At 52.8% G+C, this 17979-nt stretch overlaps 2 protein-coding genes across 2 annotated transcripts in view; both read left to right on the top strand.

Annotated features, from left to right (window-relative positions):
* Nucleotides 1–616: 616 nt before the first annotated feature.
* KANK3 (KN motif and ankyrin repeat domains 3) lies at nucleotides 617–9645 on the top strand. Its single transcript, XM_006896402.1, has 10 exons — nucleotides 617–650; nucleotides 1640–2935; nucleotides 3020–3119; nucleotides 3352–3570; nucleotides 3648–3732; nucleotides 4227–4443; nucleotides 8189–8334; nucleotides 8431–8631; nucleotides 8706–8804; nucleotides 9574–9645. The coding sequence occupies exons 1-10, from the start codon at nucleotides 617–619 to the stop codon at nucleotides 9643–9645; spliced, it is 2469 nt and encodes an 822-aa protein (XP_006896464.1).
* A 1823-nt stretch (nucleotides 9646–11468) lies between these two features.
* The window catches only part of NDUFA7 (NADH dehydrogenase (ubiquinone) 1 alpha subcomplex, 7, 14.5kDa), a 14000-nt gene continuing 7489 nt past the window's right edge, over nucleotides 11469–17979 (top strand). The window contains exons 1-3 of the mRNA XM_006896339.1: nucleotides 11469–11519; nucleotides 11938–11987; nucleotides 14816–14965. Coding sequence (XP_006896401.1) covers nucleotides 11469–11519; nucleotides 11938–11987; nucleotides 14816–14965 — 251 coding nt within the window. The remainder of the gene's footprint in view (nucleotides 11520–11937; nucleotides 11988–14815; nucleotides 14966–17979) is intronic.

Raw genomic sequence — 17979 nt, 5'->3', positions numbered from 1 at the left:
TGCTTAACTTGCTGTATCAGTTCATGATTTCTACATCAACAGCTTCTCCTTGGTTCATTTTCCCAGCTCCTCTATGTCCCTTGGGTTTGATGGTTCTTGGAAGGTCCCACAGAGACTCAGACCTGTCAGGTGAATGACTCTGGTTTTGCAGAAACTGGTGAACAAATGGGCCAGGCTGGATGCAGTTGGACACTTAGTCCAGAGCATATGATTTCAGTCCAAGCAACTTCTCATCCTCCAGCAAGCTTGGGCTAAGTAAAAAAGTCATACTGCCATGCCTGTGTTGGTGTCTTCACATACACTCACAGTGCGGAAAGCACTCTCTTATATTGGTCCCACAGCTGTTGATGCAAGACCATGTGTCCATAGTTAAGGTAGCTGGAGAGCATTTACCCAGCAGGGGCTAACAAAAATGGATAGAAAAGCTAATTTTTAAAGTAATTTACTGACACCACAGAGGGACTCTCAGGTCTGTTGACCTGACCACTGACCTCAAGGACCTACCCAAGAAAGGCAAAGCGTGAGTTGTGTGGTATGGGGTTGGAACTGGACAACCCCACCCTTACTGCTCTGGGGGCCTTTTTTCAGGGTGTGTGTGGCAGCTGCTCCAGGAACCATGGCCAAGTTCGTCCTGAATCAGAACCGGCCGGGTGAGTGTGGGAGATATAAGCCATGTGTGCACAGGTCCATTTAGAGCCAGTATGTGTGGACACAGCCCTGAAGTTCCCCCCTCCATGCCATGCCAAAGGGCCTTTTCTGACCATGCAGCAGATAACGTCATTGCCCTGCTTAAATTAAACCCATGGGCAGTGTCCTGTCACATGTGGAATAAAATCCTAACCCTTCATAAGGCCAAGGACCCACAGTGTCCTGACCGCCCCTCCAGCTCAGCTTGCCTTTCCTTTCCCTTCATTGTGCTGTGACACTCTCTGCCCCACCCAGCTGTGACTCCAGCTCACCAAGCACATTCCCACCCAGGGCCTTTCCTCCTGGGAACCTTCTGTCACCAGCTGCCTCCTACTCAGTAACAAGCCCCTTCTGCAGAAAGCCTTGCCTAAAACCTAGGACTAAAACCATGCCCCTTCACTTGTCCTTTACCTCACGTGCTGCTATTATCGGAGCCGTGGGTAGTTCAATTACCATGCTAACAACAACAACAACGAATGGTGTGAATCCACTCAGAAGTGGCTTGGAAAAAAAGACCAGGCCATTTTCTGCTCTAACACACATGGGGTGTGTCTCCATGAATTTGACTTGATTAGAAAGTGATGGGCCTGGATTAGTATTACTATGGTCCCTAAGATCATTTGAAGTGATCATATTTATTTACTTGTCTTAACTCTTATCTCCAAAGAGGACAGAGATACCTGTCTGTCTGACCCACTGTTGTGTTCCCAGTGACCCAGAGAAGACACACGGCAGACACTCAATAAACGTGAACTTGGATTGTCTGGCTGTGGATGAATGTGCCAGCCTCCGGGAATGGGTGTGCATGGACAGTGGGAGGTGTGCAGGCAAGGTTCATTATAAATAGAGTGGTGCAGTTTAGTCAAGAGACAGCAGAGCGCACCCCCTCTTTGTCCAGTCCCTCTGGAGGTTCCTCTATCTGATGCCTCCCCACACTTGGTCATGTCTGCAGACCTGGGCGGCCATCGCCTGTGCCCGGGCTCCGCCGGAGGTGACCGCAGCCCGAGTTCACCTTACTCGGTGGAGACGCCTTACGGATTCCACTTGGACCTGGACTTTCTCAAGTACGTGGAAGAGTTGGAGCGCGGCCCCACCGCCCACCGCATCCCGGGACCCCCACCGGCGCGCCGCCCCCGGGCGCCCCGAGCTGGCCTGACAGGTGTGCGCAGTCCTGGAGCCTGGACGTCCAGTGAGTCCCTGGCCAGTGATGACGGCAGTGTGCCAGGCTCCACTCCTGGGCTCCTAATGCTGCCACTGTCACCGCGTGTACCCGCGCGCAACCCGCGCGTCGAACACACACTCTTGGAAACTAGCCGCCGGCTAGAGCTGGCGCAGGCGCAAGAGCGCGCGCCCAGTCCCGCCCGCGCGGGGGTCTCACGTAGCCCACGAGGGTCTGGCCGCAGCAGCCCCGCCCCAGGCCCTGGCCTCAACCCCGCCCCCGCCTCGCCCGGGCCAGCGCAACTGCAGCTGGTGCGCGAGCAGATGGCCGCGGCGCTGAGACGCCTACGCGAGCTCGAGGAGCAGGCCCGCGCTCTGCCGGAGCTGCAGGAGCAAGTGCGCGTGCTTCGCGCAGAAAAGGCGCAGCTGCTGGCGGGGCGCGCGAAGCAAGAGCCTGACGGCGAGGCCGAGGCGCGCCCGGCCAAGTTGGCCCAACTGCGCCGGCTCACCGAGCGCCTGGCCACCTCCGAGCGGGGCGTCCGTGCCAGGGCCACTCCCCGGGCTGACAGCCCCGACGGCTCCATAGCCAGGCGCCGCGAGGATGCGCCCCCGGTCCTGGTAGGGGTTCCTCGCCCCCAGGAAGAGGGCGCCGGGATTGTGCCTGAGACCCGGGAGGCCAGCGTGGAGGCCGCTCTGGAAACCCTAGAGGCCCGCGTGCAGGCGGCTCCGGAAATCCGAGAAGCCAGCACGCAGGCAGCCCCTGAGACCGTCGAGGCGGACGCCTGGGTGACAGAGGCGCTGCTCGGGCTCCCTGAAGCCGCTGAGCGCGAGCTCGAGCTGCTGCGCGCGGGTCTGGAGCACCAGCGCGGGGTGAGCGAGCTGCTGCGCGGCCGGCTGCGAGAGCTGGAGGAGGCGCGCGAGGCTGCCGAGGAGGCCGAGGCCCGGGCCCAGCCGTGCGAAGCCGCCACCCAGACCCTATGGAAATGCGCGGAGGCGGCCACGCAGACCGAGGGCCCTTTGGATACACCCTCCCTGACGCCGGAGACCCCGCCCCGGCCAGCGGAGGGCCCACCAGCCGTGGCCCCCACGGGTGAGTCCTCACTGTTCTCATCCCTTCACTGCGCTCCTGCCAGCCGCCGGGTCTGAACCCAGTGTCCCCCTTGCCCCCCGCTAGGTGTCCTCAAATCAATCATGAAGAAAAGAGACGGCGCATCGAGCGCCCAGCCCAGCCCTGGCCCCAAGAGTCTGCAGTTTGTTGGGGTCCTCAACGGAGAGTGAGCACCTACCCCTTCCCTGTGGCGGTATCTAGGGGACAGGGATCGGGATTCGGATCGCACCTCTGCCCCTCGCTTGCGGCGCGATCTTGGCAAGCCTCAGTTCCCGTATCTGTAAAACCGGAACAGCCCTGCGTTCCCCTGCTGGCAGGACTCCGGGAGCCCCCCCCGCCCCCCCGATCAGGTTTAGGATACACTTCCCACCCACGCTTCCCACCCACGCTATCTCCAGGTACGAGAGCTCGTCCAGTGAGGACGCCAGCGACTGCGACAGCGAGGACGGCGCTGCCGAGCTCCCGCAGAGCAGCTCCTCGGGCTCCGGGGACGACAGCGGCGGGGGATCTGATTCGGGCTTGCCGGGCCCTCCTAGCGGCGAGGATGGCCAGGACTCCGAGGAGGCCGAGGCGCAGGCGGAGGCGGAGGCGGAGGCTCAGCCCGGGACAGAGGAGAGGTGAGTGGCGCCCTAAGCCCAGTCCCCGCGGCGCCCTGAGCGTCCCCTGAGCATCCGCATCCGCTCCTCTTCCACAGGTGCGAGCTGAGCCCGCGCTTGAGGGAGGCGTGCGCCGCGCTGCACCGACAGCTGAGCCGGCCCCGCGGCGTGGCCCGCGACGGCGTGAGTGAGGCCAGCGAGGCCCTGCCGGGGATGGGGGGGTCTCCCGCGGCCCCAGACATCTCCCGGATACAGAAGCGCGCGCGCGTCTCCTAGAGCCCTGATCGCGAGCCCTCGCGTTCAGAATTTCCACTGACCCTAGGTTCTCCAAGATTGGCTGCGCCCTGGGGACCCAAGCGTATCTTTCCCTAGCTCCTCCAAAAGAGGCTGGCTTAGCCCCCCGCCCTCCAATTCCTGAAACCCCTAGGGACGAGCGCCCACTGCCTTCCGTGCCTCCTGCTTCGCCAATGGGCTTCTTCCCAGAAGGAAACCATCTCCCTGCCTGGAGGGAGCTTGGGGACCCCCACTCACTCACACTGCTTCCGGAAGTGGATGTGGTCGCCTCCCCTTCCCCCGCCAGTGACCAAGGCGGCCCCTCCAGTCCGGCCCCCAAACCACCCCCGTCCACGTGCCTGCGCCCTGCATCACCACAGCGCGCCTCGCTCTTGTCCCAGCAGAGTGCCGCGCGCCTGGTGTCCCAGGAGTGGTTTCGGGTTTCGAGCCAGCGGCGCTCGCGGGCAGCACCTGTGGCCGCGGTGTTGGGTGCCATGGCGCACCTCGGACCCGAGTTGCTGGCGCACATAGTGAATCTGGCCGACGGCAACGGGAACACGGCCCTGCACTACAGCGTGTCCCACGGGAACCTGGCCATTGCCAGTCTGCTGCTGGATACGGGTCAGCGCCAAGGAAGTGGGGGAAGGAGCACATGGGGGGGCGATGGAGGGGAGCACTTGACACAGGGGAGGGTGGGCCAGGTGCAGGCCACCCCTAAAGGCCACCTCAGCGGACAGGAGGTACAGAAGTCAGTGGGCGGAGCTCAGCCACTGGTGTGGGTTCTTTTGTCCCCTCCCACCCGTTCTTCCCCGACCGGCCGCCTCTGGCCTGTGGATTCGGGGCTAAGTGCACCTAAACTGAGAGGAACTATTTAATCTCCAGCAGCCTCAGCTTCTCATCTCTGAAATGCGTGGCAAGCACACGTAGTAGTGGTCTACATGTACTGGAGCCTCCTGCTGTGCCAGCGACCCTCTCAGACCTGGCTCCTGTCCTCTTTGTCACTGAGTCACAGGGCCCTGTCACTTGCCTCCTCTCCAGTCTCCAGGGAGGAACTGGTGTCACTTGCTGGTCAGACGCTTAACTCCTCTAGGTGCTGCCTGCTGTCCTCCACCCTCTGTCCCTTCTGACTCATCTATCCACCTGCCTCCTGTTTGCACACACACACACACACACACACACACACACACACACACCCCATGGAGAAAGCTATAAATAGGTGATGAAGACCCTCCTCAAACAGTTGGGGCGAGTGGGAGTCCACATTTCCTGTGTAGCTGCAATTCCCTCCCTCCAGGGGCGGACAACAGAGTCAGTGTCCTCCAGGAATCTCCCTGGAGAAGACACAACTCTGGGATAGACAGGGAGGAGGGGGCAATGAGTTCGAAGATATTTCCAGGGCACTCCTCGGAGGCAAGGATTCTGAAGCTTCGTCTAATATACTTTGGACATGTTGCAAGGAGGGACCAGTCCTTGGAGAGGGACATCATGCTTCGGAGGGTGTTTGTTATGTGCCGTCAGTTGCTTCTAACTCATAGCGACCCTATGTACAACAGCCCTAAACCCTGCTCTATCCTGTGCTAACCTTACTATCTCTGACATACCTACCCTAATTACCTCAGTCACTGAATCAATCCATTTCATTGAGAGTCTTACTCTCTTGTGCTGTCTGTCCACCCTCCCAAGCATGACATCTTTCTACAAGGACTGATCCCGCCTTGCAACATGTCCAAAGTATGGTAAGATGGAGCTTCAAAATCCTTGTCTCCAAGGAGCAGCCTGGATTCATTCACCCTCTCCAGGACGAATTTGTTTGTTCTCCTAGCAGTCTGTGGTATATTCAATACTCTTCTCCAGCACCGATGAGATGGTTGATTCAGTGACTGGGGTCATGGGGGTAGGTGTGTTAGGGACATTAAAGCTGGCACTGAATAGAGCAGGTTTCAGGGCTATTGTACATCAGGTCATTGAGTCGCAAGAGACTCGATGCCACATAACCACCACCTTCTAGACAGGGAGCCCTAGTGGTAAGGAGCTGCACTGTCAACCTGAAAGTATGCAGTTCAAATCCACAAGGTAGTCTGTGGAACAAAGATGAGCAATCTTCTGTTTGATTAACTGCCTCTGAAAACCCACCGGCAGGTCCCCTATAAGTTGGTCCCAACTACCTCCACCACCTTCCAGTCAGATGTGTGGGGTTGCAGCAGGTCGTAAGGCAGGACCTCCCGTCATCACAGGAGACCCCAAACCCAACCCACTGCTGCTGTCCAGTCCACTCAGCCCCACAGTGCACATGAGAACTGCCCCAAGGCTGTAAGGAGCCTCAATTTTCTCCTGTCGAGGGGCTGGTGGATTCAAACTGATGACCCTTAGGTTAGCAGCCCAACTGAGTATTCCCAGGGATCCTTAAACCTTTGCCTTTGTTGCTGAATGGCTTCTAACTCTTGTGGACCCCACATGTATCAGAACTGCTCCGTATGGTTTTCAGCAACATCACCAGACTTTTCTTCGGAGGTGCCACTGAGCAGTTCAGACCACCAGCTTTTCAATTGGCATGAGGACTTTTTACACTCCAGGCTTCTCAAGCTCTTCTCCCAGCAACCTCCACCGGGTTTTTGAGCCTGTGAGTCTTATGAGGGAGTTCCAGGGACCTGGTTTCTTAGGGCGTTGTGCTAATTCAAGTGACACCTTTTTGTGAATCTTGATGGGAGGAGACAGCCTTATCTGATGGATTTGAGCCAACACAGGTGCTTGTTTGGGTAGCAGCACTCCTGAGCCCCTAGCTTCATCCTGGGTCCCCTTTATTCCCGGCATCCTCATCTCAGCTCCAACTCCCCCCCCCCCATTCTTTCTAGAGGATCAGCCTTAAGTTGGCTCTGCTGGCATACGATTCCCTCACCTTTCCAAGTATTGTTGATCTCACGACTCAGCGAACCTCTGACAGAAGGCCTGAAGCCCCCCCTACAACTGTAAACATTTATCAAAGGTGGTAGTTTCCAGAGGCAAGTTATTTAGGAAGTGGATGCCACTTCTGTTTCCATTTCCAAGTATTAGCCCCTCCTAATAACATGCCCAACGTCTGTGAGTTGAAGTTTCACTATTTTTTGACTTGAAGGAACACCATGGTTACACCTTCCCCAAGATTTATTTTTGTGTTTGGCACTCCATGGGATATCCAGCTCTCTTGTCCAACAGAGGAACGCCAAGGCTAACCCAGGCAGGTTCCTCTCAGGCATTCTGAATTGCCTAGCAAGTCCATGCACAAAAGATGGTCAATCTCTTCCCACGTGATTTGCTGTTGCATGCTGTTGAGTCAGAACCAACCCAGAGCAGACCCTCTACTGAGTTTCCAGGTTTTTTTCTTCTCTGACTTCTCTCACCCTGATGTCTGATGAGCTCCAGCATGGCTTAAGTGTTTGTGGAAAGAATCTCTTTGGTCCTAGTGAGTGCATGGCTATGTGTGTTGTTAGGAAGAGACCCTAACAAAATAAAACCTGAGGATGCAATCAAGGAACTTTAGCCACAATCCAGATCTAGAGGGCTCTTGGCAGCAACTCTCGTCACTCCCACTCCCTACAGAAATGTACATGCAGACAGCATGGCCACACAGCTGAGATGCCCACTTAGGAAACCCTTTTTTTATGTCACTAGACTCAACTCTTTTTACACCTGTTCAAAACCACCAACAACTCCAAGTTAGAAAGACAGGGCCTCTTGCAAGCAGAGACTTGCAGCCTTGAGTTCAGGTAGTAGTGCAGAAATGCACTGCTGACCCCAAAGGTAATGCCTCTTTGGTAGTGCTTATAATCCACCTGCAGCTCCATGTGAGAAAGGTGGGCAATCTCCCATGGGCTTTATAGCCCTGAAAACCCACTGGGAGGTCAGCTATGCGGCACCCCAACTCCACTGCAATGTTTACTTCGGCAGCATGTATAGAAATGACATGCAAATTCTGCAAGTGTTCTCTTTCACCTGAAACTTACCATCCCCACGACCAAATGCACAACCGTATAGGTTATGGAGTGCTGCTGTAACAGAAACACAAGTGGGTCGTTCCAGTAAAGTCAAGGAAGCTCAAAGCCTGACTTCAGGGCCTAGGAGTAGCTCCTTTTCTGGTTTCCTGGAGAGCTCCTCAGGCCGTCCCTCTTCCTGCCTTTGTGCTTGCTGTCTCATCTGTTTTCAATACTTCAAAAACCAATCTGTCTAGGATGCCCCCTAACTTCACGTGGCCTCATTAACACAAGAGCCTATCACCAAACAGTAGGGGGGTTAGATTTCAAGCTGAGGCAAGGAAGCAGGTGGGGGCCTGTTAGATAGAGGCTGGTGGTCTAGGTGCTGACCTCTTGACTCTGGGGAACTTCTCTCCCAGGTGTCTGTGACGTAGACCGTCAAAACCGAGCTGGCTACTCAGCCCCCATGCTGGCTGCACTGACCTCTGTGGGGCGGGGTGAGGAGGACATGCAAGTCATCCAGAGGCTGTTCCACATGGGAAACGTCAATGCCAAAGCCAGCCAGGTGTGTGGTCTGTCCTCTCCGGCTTCCAGAGTCCCATGGGGGGAGTGTTCTACCACTGATAAAACTGACCTAGCCTTGTCCCTTCTGCTTACCCAGACGGGGCAGACAGCCCTCATGCTAGCCATCAGCCATGGGCGTCAAGACATGGTGGCAGCCCTGCTGGCATGTGGGGCCGATGTGAATGCACAGGATGCCGACGGGGCCACCGCGCTGATGTGTGCCAGCGAGTATGGACGCCTGGACACGGTCCGCCTGCTGCTGGCCCAGCCAGGCTGTGACCCTGCCATCCTGGACCATGTGAGCTACGGTGGGGTGGGCAAGGGGGACCTGTGCTGTGGGCCAGGTGCCTGACTCTCCCTCGCACCCCACAGGAGGGCACCAGTGCCCTGGCCATTGCCCTGGAGGCTGAGCAAGAGGAGGTGGCTGCACTGCTACATGCCCATCTGAGCTCAGGCCAGCCTGGGTCCCCGGTGAGTGCAGCCCCCGGCTCCCCTCAAGCTGCAAGGATGGGGTGGGAGTGAACCAAGTGCCCAGGGAGACGCTTCCTTTCCCGCTCCCTGCAGTGGTGAAAAACTGGAGATTAGGTTGTGAGGTTTATTAACCAGTGTGATGTTCATGGAGTTTATCCTCTGAAGGCTAAGGCCTCCAGCAGGCACAGGATAATCAGGTCACACTAGCTGGAGCTGACCTTGGCCAAGATGCAGTCTGGACTTCTGGCAAGCTTACTTACCAGCTGCTGATTTGTGGCAGCTCCAAATGTTAAGAGTAGAATTGTGCTCTATAGGGTTTTCAATAGCTGATGTCTCAGATCAACAGGCCTTCCTTCCAAGGCACTTTTGGGTAGTCGCAAACTAGCCTTGGGTCATCACTTGACTATAGCAATCATTTGCTCTTATCAAATAAGAAAGGCAAGCTGAGCCTTAAGCAGTGCCCAGGGTGATGGCCTAGGCCTCAGCAAGTCAAAGCTTCAGTAGGTGGAATTAGACTTTGCCAGCAGCAGGGTGGGGGGAGCAGAACCCAGGGGAACTGCTTACACTTCCACAGCAAAGTGCCAGCCTGTTCTATTTCATAATAAAACTCATCCAGCCATCCTGTCTGCAGCCCCACAATGGGTGGGTTCCTCTTTCTGAATGATCCCCATAGTGCAGGGAGACTGATAAGTCGAGGTGGTGAGAACCCCTAGCTTCTGGAGGTGCTAAGACTACAGCAAGGACTCTCTCCCCACTTGTCTGTCTCCAGTTGCCCCCTGACTCCACCATCGCCATGGAAGAAGGATGCAGAGACAGTGGAGAGGAACTCCCATCTCCATGAAGGACATCCCGTTCACCTACAGACTCTGGGAAACAGCAGGGGTCAGTGTCCTCTATCCAGGGGCCGCCACTAGTGTGGTGATGAGGACAGACAGACCTCATCTCACACAACCCCTTTTCCTAATAAAACATTCTTGCTAAGCATGTATCTCATGTAAGATCACCGATACACGATACTACTTCCCCAAGCCGTTTAATGACTGCCACAGAAATCACAAAGGAGAGGTCTGGTGGCTTAGTACTAAGGAGCTGCTGGGCTGCCAACTCAAAAAGCACAGTTCGTATCCACGGGCTGCTCTAAGGGAGAAAGCTAGGCAATGTGACTAACTGCCTCTGAAAACCTGCTGTAGAGTCAGGTATGAGTTGGTTCCACCTTGATGATACATGTTGTTGTGTACCTTTGTGCCAGAACCAATCCACATCTGACTCTCTAGCAGGCTTTCAGAGGCAGTAAATCATATGGGAGGAGACTGCCCATCCTTGCCCTGTAAAGCATCTATCTGACGGATTCAAACCATCCGGCTCTGGGATTGCAGCACAGCTTCTTTCCACTAGATCCCCAGAGCTCCCTAAGTTAACAACAAATCAAATAAAGGAAGAAATGCTAAACGTTCCCACATACCTATCGTTTGCAGTCAATCGTACCTCATGATGATCCCATGCTCAAAACACGACTATAATAGCATCCACACAATCGTCAGGTATATGCTGGGCTTGTTGACCACAATCTAATATTCCCTGCTGGTTTCCATACAAAGACCACACGAGAAGTAGCACAACATATATTTTAATGAACGATGAATATCATTTCCGGGGCCAAGCAGAAGAGACATGGAGGATCCTGTGAAAAGACCCGAGAAGCTGAGTCAGACAAGCCCGTGTGTCGTCTCGCAGCGACCCCATCTAAAAGAGCACGGCTGCCTCTGGGTTTTCTATACTGATGTCCATATATCACCAGGTCCCTCTTCTGTTAAGAGCTGCTGTTTCACACCGCTAACCTTAACAGCCAGCTTCTTTTGAACTACTGCCCTCGGTAGAACTCTGCCCCTCCAGACCCCCCCCCCTCCCGACCCCGGTCCCAGCGAAGGGGGCCCCCCGGGCGTGCACCCACCGGTGGCGGCCTCAGCGCAGCCTCCGCGCCTCTCGTTCTGACTCCAGCAGAGTCAGTACGTCGCCCTCGCGCACGGGCCCTTTCACGTTGCGGATGATGGAGCGGCTCGTGTCGTCCATGAACTCCACGCGCACCTACGGCACGGCCGGGGAGGGAGGGAGACGGGGAACACGGATCAGCCGCAGCGCGGTGGGCCGTGCTGGGCTGGAGGTGTCGGGGACCGGACCCTGGATGGGTTCGAGGGCTCCGGGAGGCGCAAGACAAAGCGGATGTTGCTTTGCAAAGACTGGTTAACGTTAGCGGGGTTTAGGGTTCAGAAGGGGCAAACAAGGCCTGGTCACAGGGGAGCCCCCCACAAGCTCACCTGCGTGCACTGCCCTTGCGAGCCAGTCCTGCCCAACACTTTGGTGACCTGACAAAATAAAAATGGGGTTCAAACCCGGCCCATCCGACCGCTTTACAGCCTCCCTTCTCAACCCGACCCTCAAATCTGGGACCCTGTCTCACTCTGGCCAGCTTGATAGGCTGCACGCGGCTGGTATCCATGATGGCTGTTCGGCGGCGGGCGGGCGGAAGAGAATCACGAGTTCTGGGGAGGGCTTTTATAGGGCGCTCAAGCCCCGCCCTCCGCTGCTCTCGCGAGAAGACGCGGCACCCTTCCCAGCAGCCTCCGCGGCTAAGACGTCACTGGCGCCCTTGAGCCCGGAGGGAAGATGGCGTCGGCCACTCGCTTTATCCAGAGGCTGCGGAACTGGGCATCCGGGGTGCGCGGGGCGGGATGGGCGACGCTGGGTGGGCTGTGTGCTTCGTGTCCCCCACCTCGCCCCCGCTACTCGCATAACCCCTGCACCTGAGGTCTTTAGAGCCGAGGTCCCTGCAGTCTGAGACCCTCCCCCGCCCCCCCGGATACTCCCAGGACCGTGACCCTCTCCCAAGCCAGGTTTTTCGGGAACCCCAAGTTTATGACCGCTCCAGTCCCGGACTCTACTGTCCCCTGACCCCACCTTCGACCCTCCCTTAGCCCGAGACCCGCTAAGGGTCCTGGATGCGGTCCCTCCAGCTTTCCCCTTAATTTCCGAGGCCCATCACCCTGTCCCTCTGTGCAAGCGCCCAGGCCTTCTCTGTCCCCGGACCTCCCCTCCCCGGGGCTACTTGCAGGCTGACCTCCCTCTCCTCTTACAGCAAGACCTGCAGGCGAAGCTGCAGCTGCGTTACCAGGAGATCTCCAAGCGGTGAGCAGGCCATTCATTGCCCACCAAAAGCAAACGCCATGTCCACTCGGACCCCTGCGACTCCGGGTCCATCGCCTGTCCCCAGCCCCCTGGCATCCGTTACCATTGCTGCGTCCTTTGAACAAATTTTCCCAATGCAACATATCTTTTGATTTTTTAAAAATTCCTGTTAATTAGGGGTGTTGATTGTGGATCTAAGAATGACATCCTTGACAACGTAAATCTTTTCTCTATCTTGATATTGCCTGTTGATCTACTGGTGAGGATTTTTGTTTCTTTTTTTAATTTATTTTAATGAAAATTTAAAGATTTTGGATTTCCATTCATTCATTGTTGCACTTTTCTCCCTGCCCACCCCTCCCCCGCAGTTTTTTCTTCTCTTTGAAAAAAGAAAAATTCTTTCGTTGGTATACAATCCCGCCCCCACCCCAAGTACACTCTACTATGCAACCTTAATTCTGTACTCTTGTGAGAACCATAATACCCTAGAACCATAATACCCTATCATCTATCACTTTTAACCTGTTCTCTCCCTCATCAGTTTCAAGGCAGTATACATAATTTATCCAGTTTTTCTCAGTCTTACCCTAATCCTGATGTCAGTCTGATTCTACAACAGTGGCATCAAGTGGTATTTGTCCTTTTGTGACTGAGATAGTTCTTCATTCAGCATAATGTCCTCCAGGGTCACCCATTTTGAATAATATTGCATGAGTTCCTTGTTTTTCAATGCAGCGTAGTATTCCATTATGTGACTATACCACAGCTTCTCTGTCCATTCGTTTGTTGATGGACAGTTGGGTTGTTTCCGACTCCTTGCTATTGTGAACAAAGCCAGGATAAACATGGGTGTGCATATATCTGCTTGGATGTCGGTTATGGTCTCTTTAGGCTAATATTCCCAGTAGTGGAATTGCTGGGTTAAATGGTATCTCTGTTTGCAACTTTTTGAGAAAGTGGCACAACATCTTCCACATTGGTTGCACCATTTTACACTTCCACCAACAGTGAATAGGGTTCCAGTTTCCACAACCTTGCCAGCATTTGATGTTTGCTGTTCTGTTAAATTTTGCTATTCTGACTGGGGTGAGATGATATTTCATAGTTGTTTTGATTTGCATCTCTCTTAGAGCTAGGGATTTTGAACATTTCTTCATGTGCTTGTTGGCCATCTGAATGTCTTCTTTGGTGAAGTGTTTGTTCTTATCCTGTGCCCATTTTTCAGTTGGATTATTTACCTTTATCTTGTGGTGGGATTTTTGTTTCTTGATGTTGAGATGTACATGAGTGGATGCATGAATTCAAAGGGTTAACCTGATTAGGCTGTGTTGGAGAATAGTAGCACAGAAGGGTGAAAATTGCATTAATGTAACCAAGTTCACAGGGATATGTACACATTGTAACTACAAATTAGAGTGTTGCAGACTTGCTCCTCTATGACATGGTTTTAATTTTGGAGAGAAGGGTTTTGCAAAGTGTGAATCGTCTTTAGGGCCCTGGCGCCCTCTAGCGATCCATACGGGCACTGGTTCTCTTTGTAACTTGTCCGGCTGGTAAAGGAAAGGTTTAGCAATTTGAACCAGGGAGGATGGGGTGAGGTCGCCTCTGAAGATGAACAGCCTCAGAACCCGGGGTGTGTGTGTGTGTGTGTGTGGGGGGGGGCGCTGTGAGTCTCACTGGACTCAGTGGCGGTGGGTTTGGGTTTGTTTTTTTTCTCCTGCCAGGATAAATAGTTGGCTCTTTGCCTGCCAGTTGAGTGGTTGTCCTATTTAGCTCGGTGGTGCCTCAGGAGAAAGATGTGGCCGTACACTTCCAGAGAATCAGCTGTGCAGAGCCCTGTGGGGCACGGTTCTGCTCTGACACACGGGATCACCATGGATCAAGGTCAAGCCCATGGTGACTGGCTTTACCAGTGCCAAATTCAGAGGGCTGTGGCCTCCCGTGCAGTCATCTTTGTGCTTCAAGGGTTAAGAAGACGGTAATCCTGGCAAATTACTTCTTCTTGTTGTGAAGTGCCGTCAAGTCGCAGGTGACTCATAGCGACTTTATGAACGAAAGTCCTGGACACCTCTTGTATAACTTTTGTCCTTTCTCCATGTTCATAGGTTTACAGAGGCAAGCTATTGTGGAAGTGGATGCCACTCCTGCCTCCAAATTTGCTTGCAAATTACTAGACACCTCCCCCCCCAAAAGAAGTCACGTGCAAACCTTTCTAAATGAAAACCTGATCCCTTTGTGACTTTTTGTTCTATCATCTCTGCTTGCTCATCTGCCCTCCTTCCCCATTGTTTTCCAGGAAAGCTCTGGCCATATATTGTTCTCAGGCTAGCGTTTCCTCTCAGGGACTCGCGCTTCTTGGTAAAGCCAGCCCAGCGTCCAAGCCCAGACAGAGCTGCATTGAGCCCGGTGCCAGCCTCCAGGGTGGCAGGGAGATGCAGAGGCCAGGCCCCACTCCAGAGATAGGGTGTGCACAGTTCTGAGCAGGAAGCCTTGATCCCAGCAGGATGCTCCAGAGTGCTCCTGAGATAACAGAAATACAGGGGGTGGGGAAAGCCCAGCAGGTGGACCGAGTGTGGGGCTGTAGCTGAAGTGTTTATGGTTGGGCGGTGGGTGGAGCTTTGTGCTCTGGCCCTCATTTCCTGAGCACCTGCAGGGGTCCTGAGGACAGCAGTCAACTTCTAGGCTGTGGGAATCAGAAACTGGCTGGGGTGTCCAGTCTCCTGGGTATCCCAGTGGCTGTGACTGTGGTGACAGGCTCACAGGCCACATGGTTGGGACAGCAGGAAGGACTATTGATTTGCTTCAATGTCCCTGTTCTTTCTTTGCAGAACCCAGCCTCCACCCAAGCTCCCAGTGGGCCCCAGCCACAAGCTCTCCAACAACTACTATTGCACTCGCGATGGCCGCCGGGAAGCCATGCCCCCCGTGGTCATCATGTCCTCCCAGAAGGCACTGGAGTCAGGCAAGCCCGCAGTGAGGTGAGGACCCCAGATCCCCAATAAACACATGTCCTTCTCTCCCTGACTGGAGAAAGGGTCCTTTGAAGGCCCCATTTATCCAGTAGCGGGAGTGTCAGAATTGGAGCCACCAAGGGCCCTGCTTCTGGGCACCCATCTGTCCGACCAGCCCAGGCCAAGGTCTGCTGTGACGAAATAGTACATAAATCTCTGTCCCTAGGGAGGCCTGAGCACTGCTGTGCTTGTAATTTTGTATTCTTAAGAAGTTTCTGCTTGTGCTCAACTACTGACTCAAAGGTTTGAGTCCACCAAGCGGTACCTCAGGAGAAAGGCCTGACAACCAATTTCTCTTAAATCAGTTCTGGAAAAATCTGTGCCACACAGTTTGGTTCTAACACACGGGGACGCTGTGCGTTATCATTGATTCAAGGGCAGTTCTTGTTTTGGTTATTCTTTTTGTAAACAATAAACCTCAGAAATTTTCTTTTTAAAGGTTGAACTTGTCAAGCATTTATTTTACTTGGATTGACAAACAGTGCTTTTGGAAGCAATAGTCAAGAATTTAAACGTGTTGCATTGTTGTTGTGTGCTGTGGAGTCAGAACTGACCATGGCTGACCCTGTGGCAAGCTTTCTTAGGCAGATTGCCCATCCTGTCCTGCATCTGGTGGATTTGAACCGGGTGCCTTTGAGATTGCAGCACAGATTCTTACAACTTTATTTATTTTATTGGGAAAATTAAAATGTATAATTTGGTGAGTTTTGACATGTGTATACAACTTTCATATGTATAGAGCTTTCATAGGTAGACTTGTCACAAAAAGCCTGTTTTGTAGTTGCTTTATAATTTAAAAATCATGTTTTTAGAGGAAGCTTTTGAAATTACATATTCATCCATCACCCCATCAGTAAAAACACTTCCTGTACTGGGACACTGATGTGCCAAACGTGGTAATGGTTACGCATGGTGGACAGTGTTGGCTGGAGCTTCCCGACTAAATCAAGCCTGGAAGCAGGAGCGGCATCCACTTCCGAAATGGCTTGACTCCGGAAACTCTGTGTACGAACAGTGCTCAGGCCTTTCATTCATAGGGTCACTATGAGTTGTCTAACGACTCGACGGCACCTAACAACAACAACAACAACAAACATACTTAAATTATGGGAAGATCATATCTGTAGAGAGAAAATAAAATACTAAGAGAAAACAAAGAGTGTTTAGACTAAAGTTGTGTTGAAGAACTCAGAACCTAAATTCTCTCCTCACCTCCAATATCTATAGAACCGTTAGACTACATTTCCAGGCAGTCCATATGAAAAAGGAAAAACAGTCATCTATTTTTGTGTCTGAAAACATTAGTGAAGTTGTTGTTACGTGTGATTCATAATGACCCCATGTACAGTAGTTCTGAAGCCTGCTCTATCCTGAGCCAGTCTCACTGACTCCGACACCTGTACCCCCATGACCCCAGTGACTTTGAATCCAGCTCATCCGGGGTCTTTCTCTCCTGTGCTGTCACTCCACCGTTCGAAGTATGACGTTCTTCTCTGAAGACTGGTCCCTCCTGGCAACATGCCTAAAGAATGTGAGACAGGGCTTCAAAATCTTTGCCTTCAAGGAGAAATTTGATTTCACCCTCTCCAAGACAGACCTGTTTGTTCTCTTGACAGTCCATGGTATGTTCAAGACTCTTATCCAGCACCACAACTCAAAGGCATCTATTTTTCTTCTGTCATCCTTAGTCAAGGTCTAGCTCTCTGATGAATAGCAAGTAATTGTGAAGACCATGGCCTGGATCAGGTGCACCTTAGTCTCTAAACTGACGTCGTTGTTCCTCAGTACTCTGGAGAGGTCCCTGACAGGAGGTTTTCCCAGTGCCAATTTGTCTTTTGATTTTCTGACTGCTGGTGCCAAGAGTGTTGATTGTGGAGCCAAGCAAACTGGAATTGTTAACCACAGTCTCTTCTCCATATATGATAGTGCTGCCAGTTGGCCCAATGGTAAGATCTTTGTCTTCTTGATGTTGAGCTTCAATCCGTATTGAGACTACAGTCCTTGACTTTCTGCAGCAAGCGCTTCATGTCCTCCTCAGTTTCACTAAGCCAAGTTGTGTCATCTGCATAACACAGGTTGTTGATGAGTCTTCTTCCAATTCTGATACTACATTCCTCCTTATAAAGCCCAGCCTCCCAAATGATCTGTTCTGGATATAGATTGAAAAGATACAGGGATAGGACACATCCCTTACACACTCCTTTCCTGATTTTGAACCGTGCAGTGTTTCCCTGCTCTGTTCTAACAACTGCCTCCTGGTCCAAGTATAGGTTTCACATAAGCACAACCAGGTTTTCTGGGATTCCCATTCTTCTCAAGGTTAACCACAATTTGTTGTGATCCACACAAACGCCTTGCATAGTCAATGAAGCACAGATAGATATTCCTCTGGTATTCTGCTTTCTGCCAGGATCCATTTGACATTGGCGATAATGTCTCTGGTGCCATGGCCGCTTCTAAACCCAGCTTGTATTTCTGGTAGTTCTCTGTCAATGTACTGTTCTAGTAATTTTTTTATATAATCTTCAGCAAGATCTTCCTTGCTTGTGATATTAGTGATACTGTTTTATAATTTCCACACTGTCGGTTGCGTACCTTTTTTGGAATAGGAATAACTATGGGTCTCTTTCAGTCATTGGCCAAGTAGTTGTCCTCCAGATTTCTTGGCAAAACCTAGTGAGCACACCCAGGACAGCTTCTGTTTGTTGAAATATGTCAGTTGGTATTCCATCAATTTCTGGGGCTCTGTTGGTTTTTCTTTTTTCCCCACATTCTTCAGAGCAGCCTGAACTTCCTCCATCATCATTGCTTCTTGATCATATTTATTGCTGTTGATGCCTTTGAGTTGAGCACAACTAATAGAGAGACCCCATGAACAAAAGGCTTGATCATATGTTGTTGTTGTTATGTGCCGTTGAGTCATTTGCGACTCATAGCGACCCTATGCACAACAGTCCTAAGCCCTCCTCTATCCTGTGCCA

Source organism: Elephantulus edwardii, unplaced genomic scaffold (assembly GCF_000299155.1).
Source record: "Elephantulus edwardii isolate Elephantulus edwardi_28Jun2011 unplaced genomic scaffold, EleEdw1.0 scaffold00185, whole genome shotgun sequence".
NCBI lineage: Eukaryota > Metazoa > Chordata > Mammalia > Macroscelidea > Macroscelididae > Elephantulus > Elephantulus edwardii.
The sequence above is the reverse complement of the archived record's forward strand: the minus strand, read 5'-3'. Positions and strand labels throughout refer to the sequence as shown.

Bases quoted from the DNA above. Each gene is read 5' to 3' on its own strand.
- KANK3 (XM_006896402.1), top strand. From the start codon at position 617: ATGGCCAAGTTCGTCCTGAATCAGAACCGGCCGG. The intron at 4,444-8,188 runs GTCAGCGCCAAG...CTTCTCTCCCAG, and splicing joins CAGTCTGCTGCTGGATACGG to GTGTCTGTGACGTAGACCGT. The intron at 8,805-9,573 runs GTGAGTGCAGCC...GTCTGTCTCCAG, and splicing joins CAGGCCAGCCTGGGTCCCCG to TTGCCCCCTGACTCCACCAT.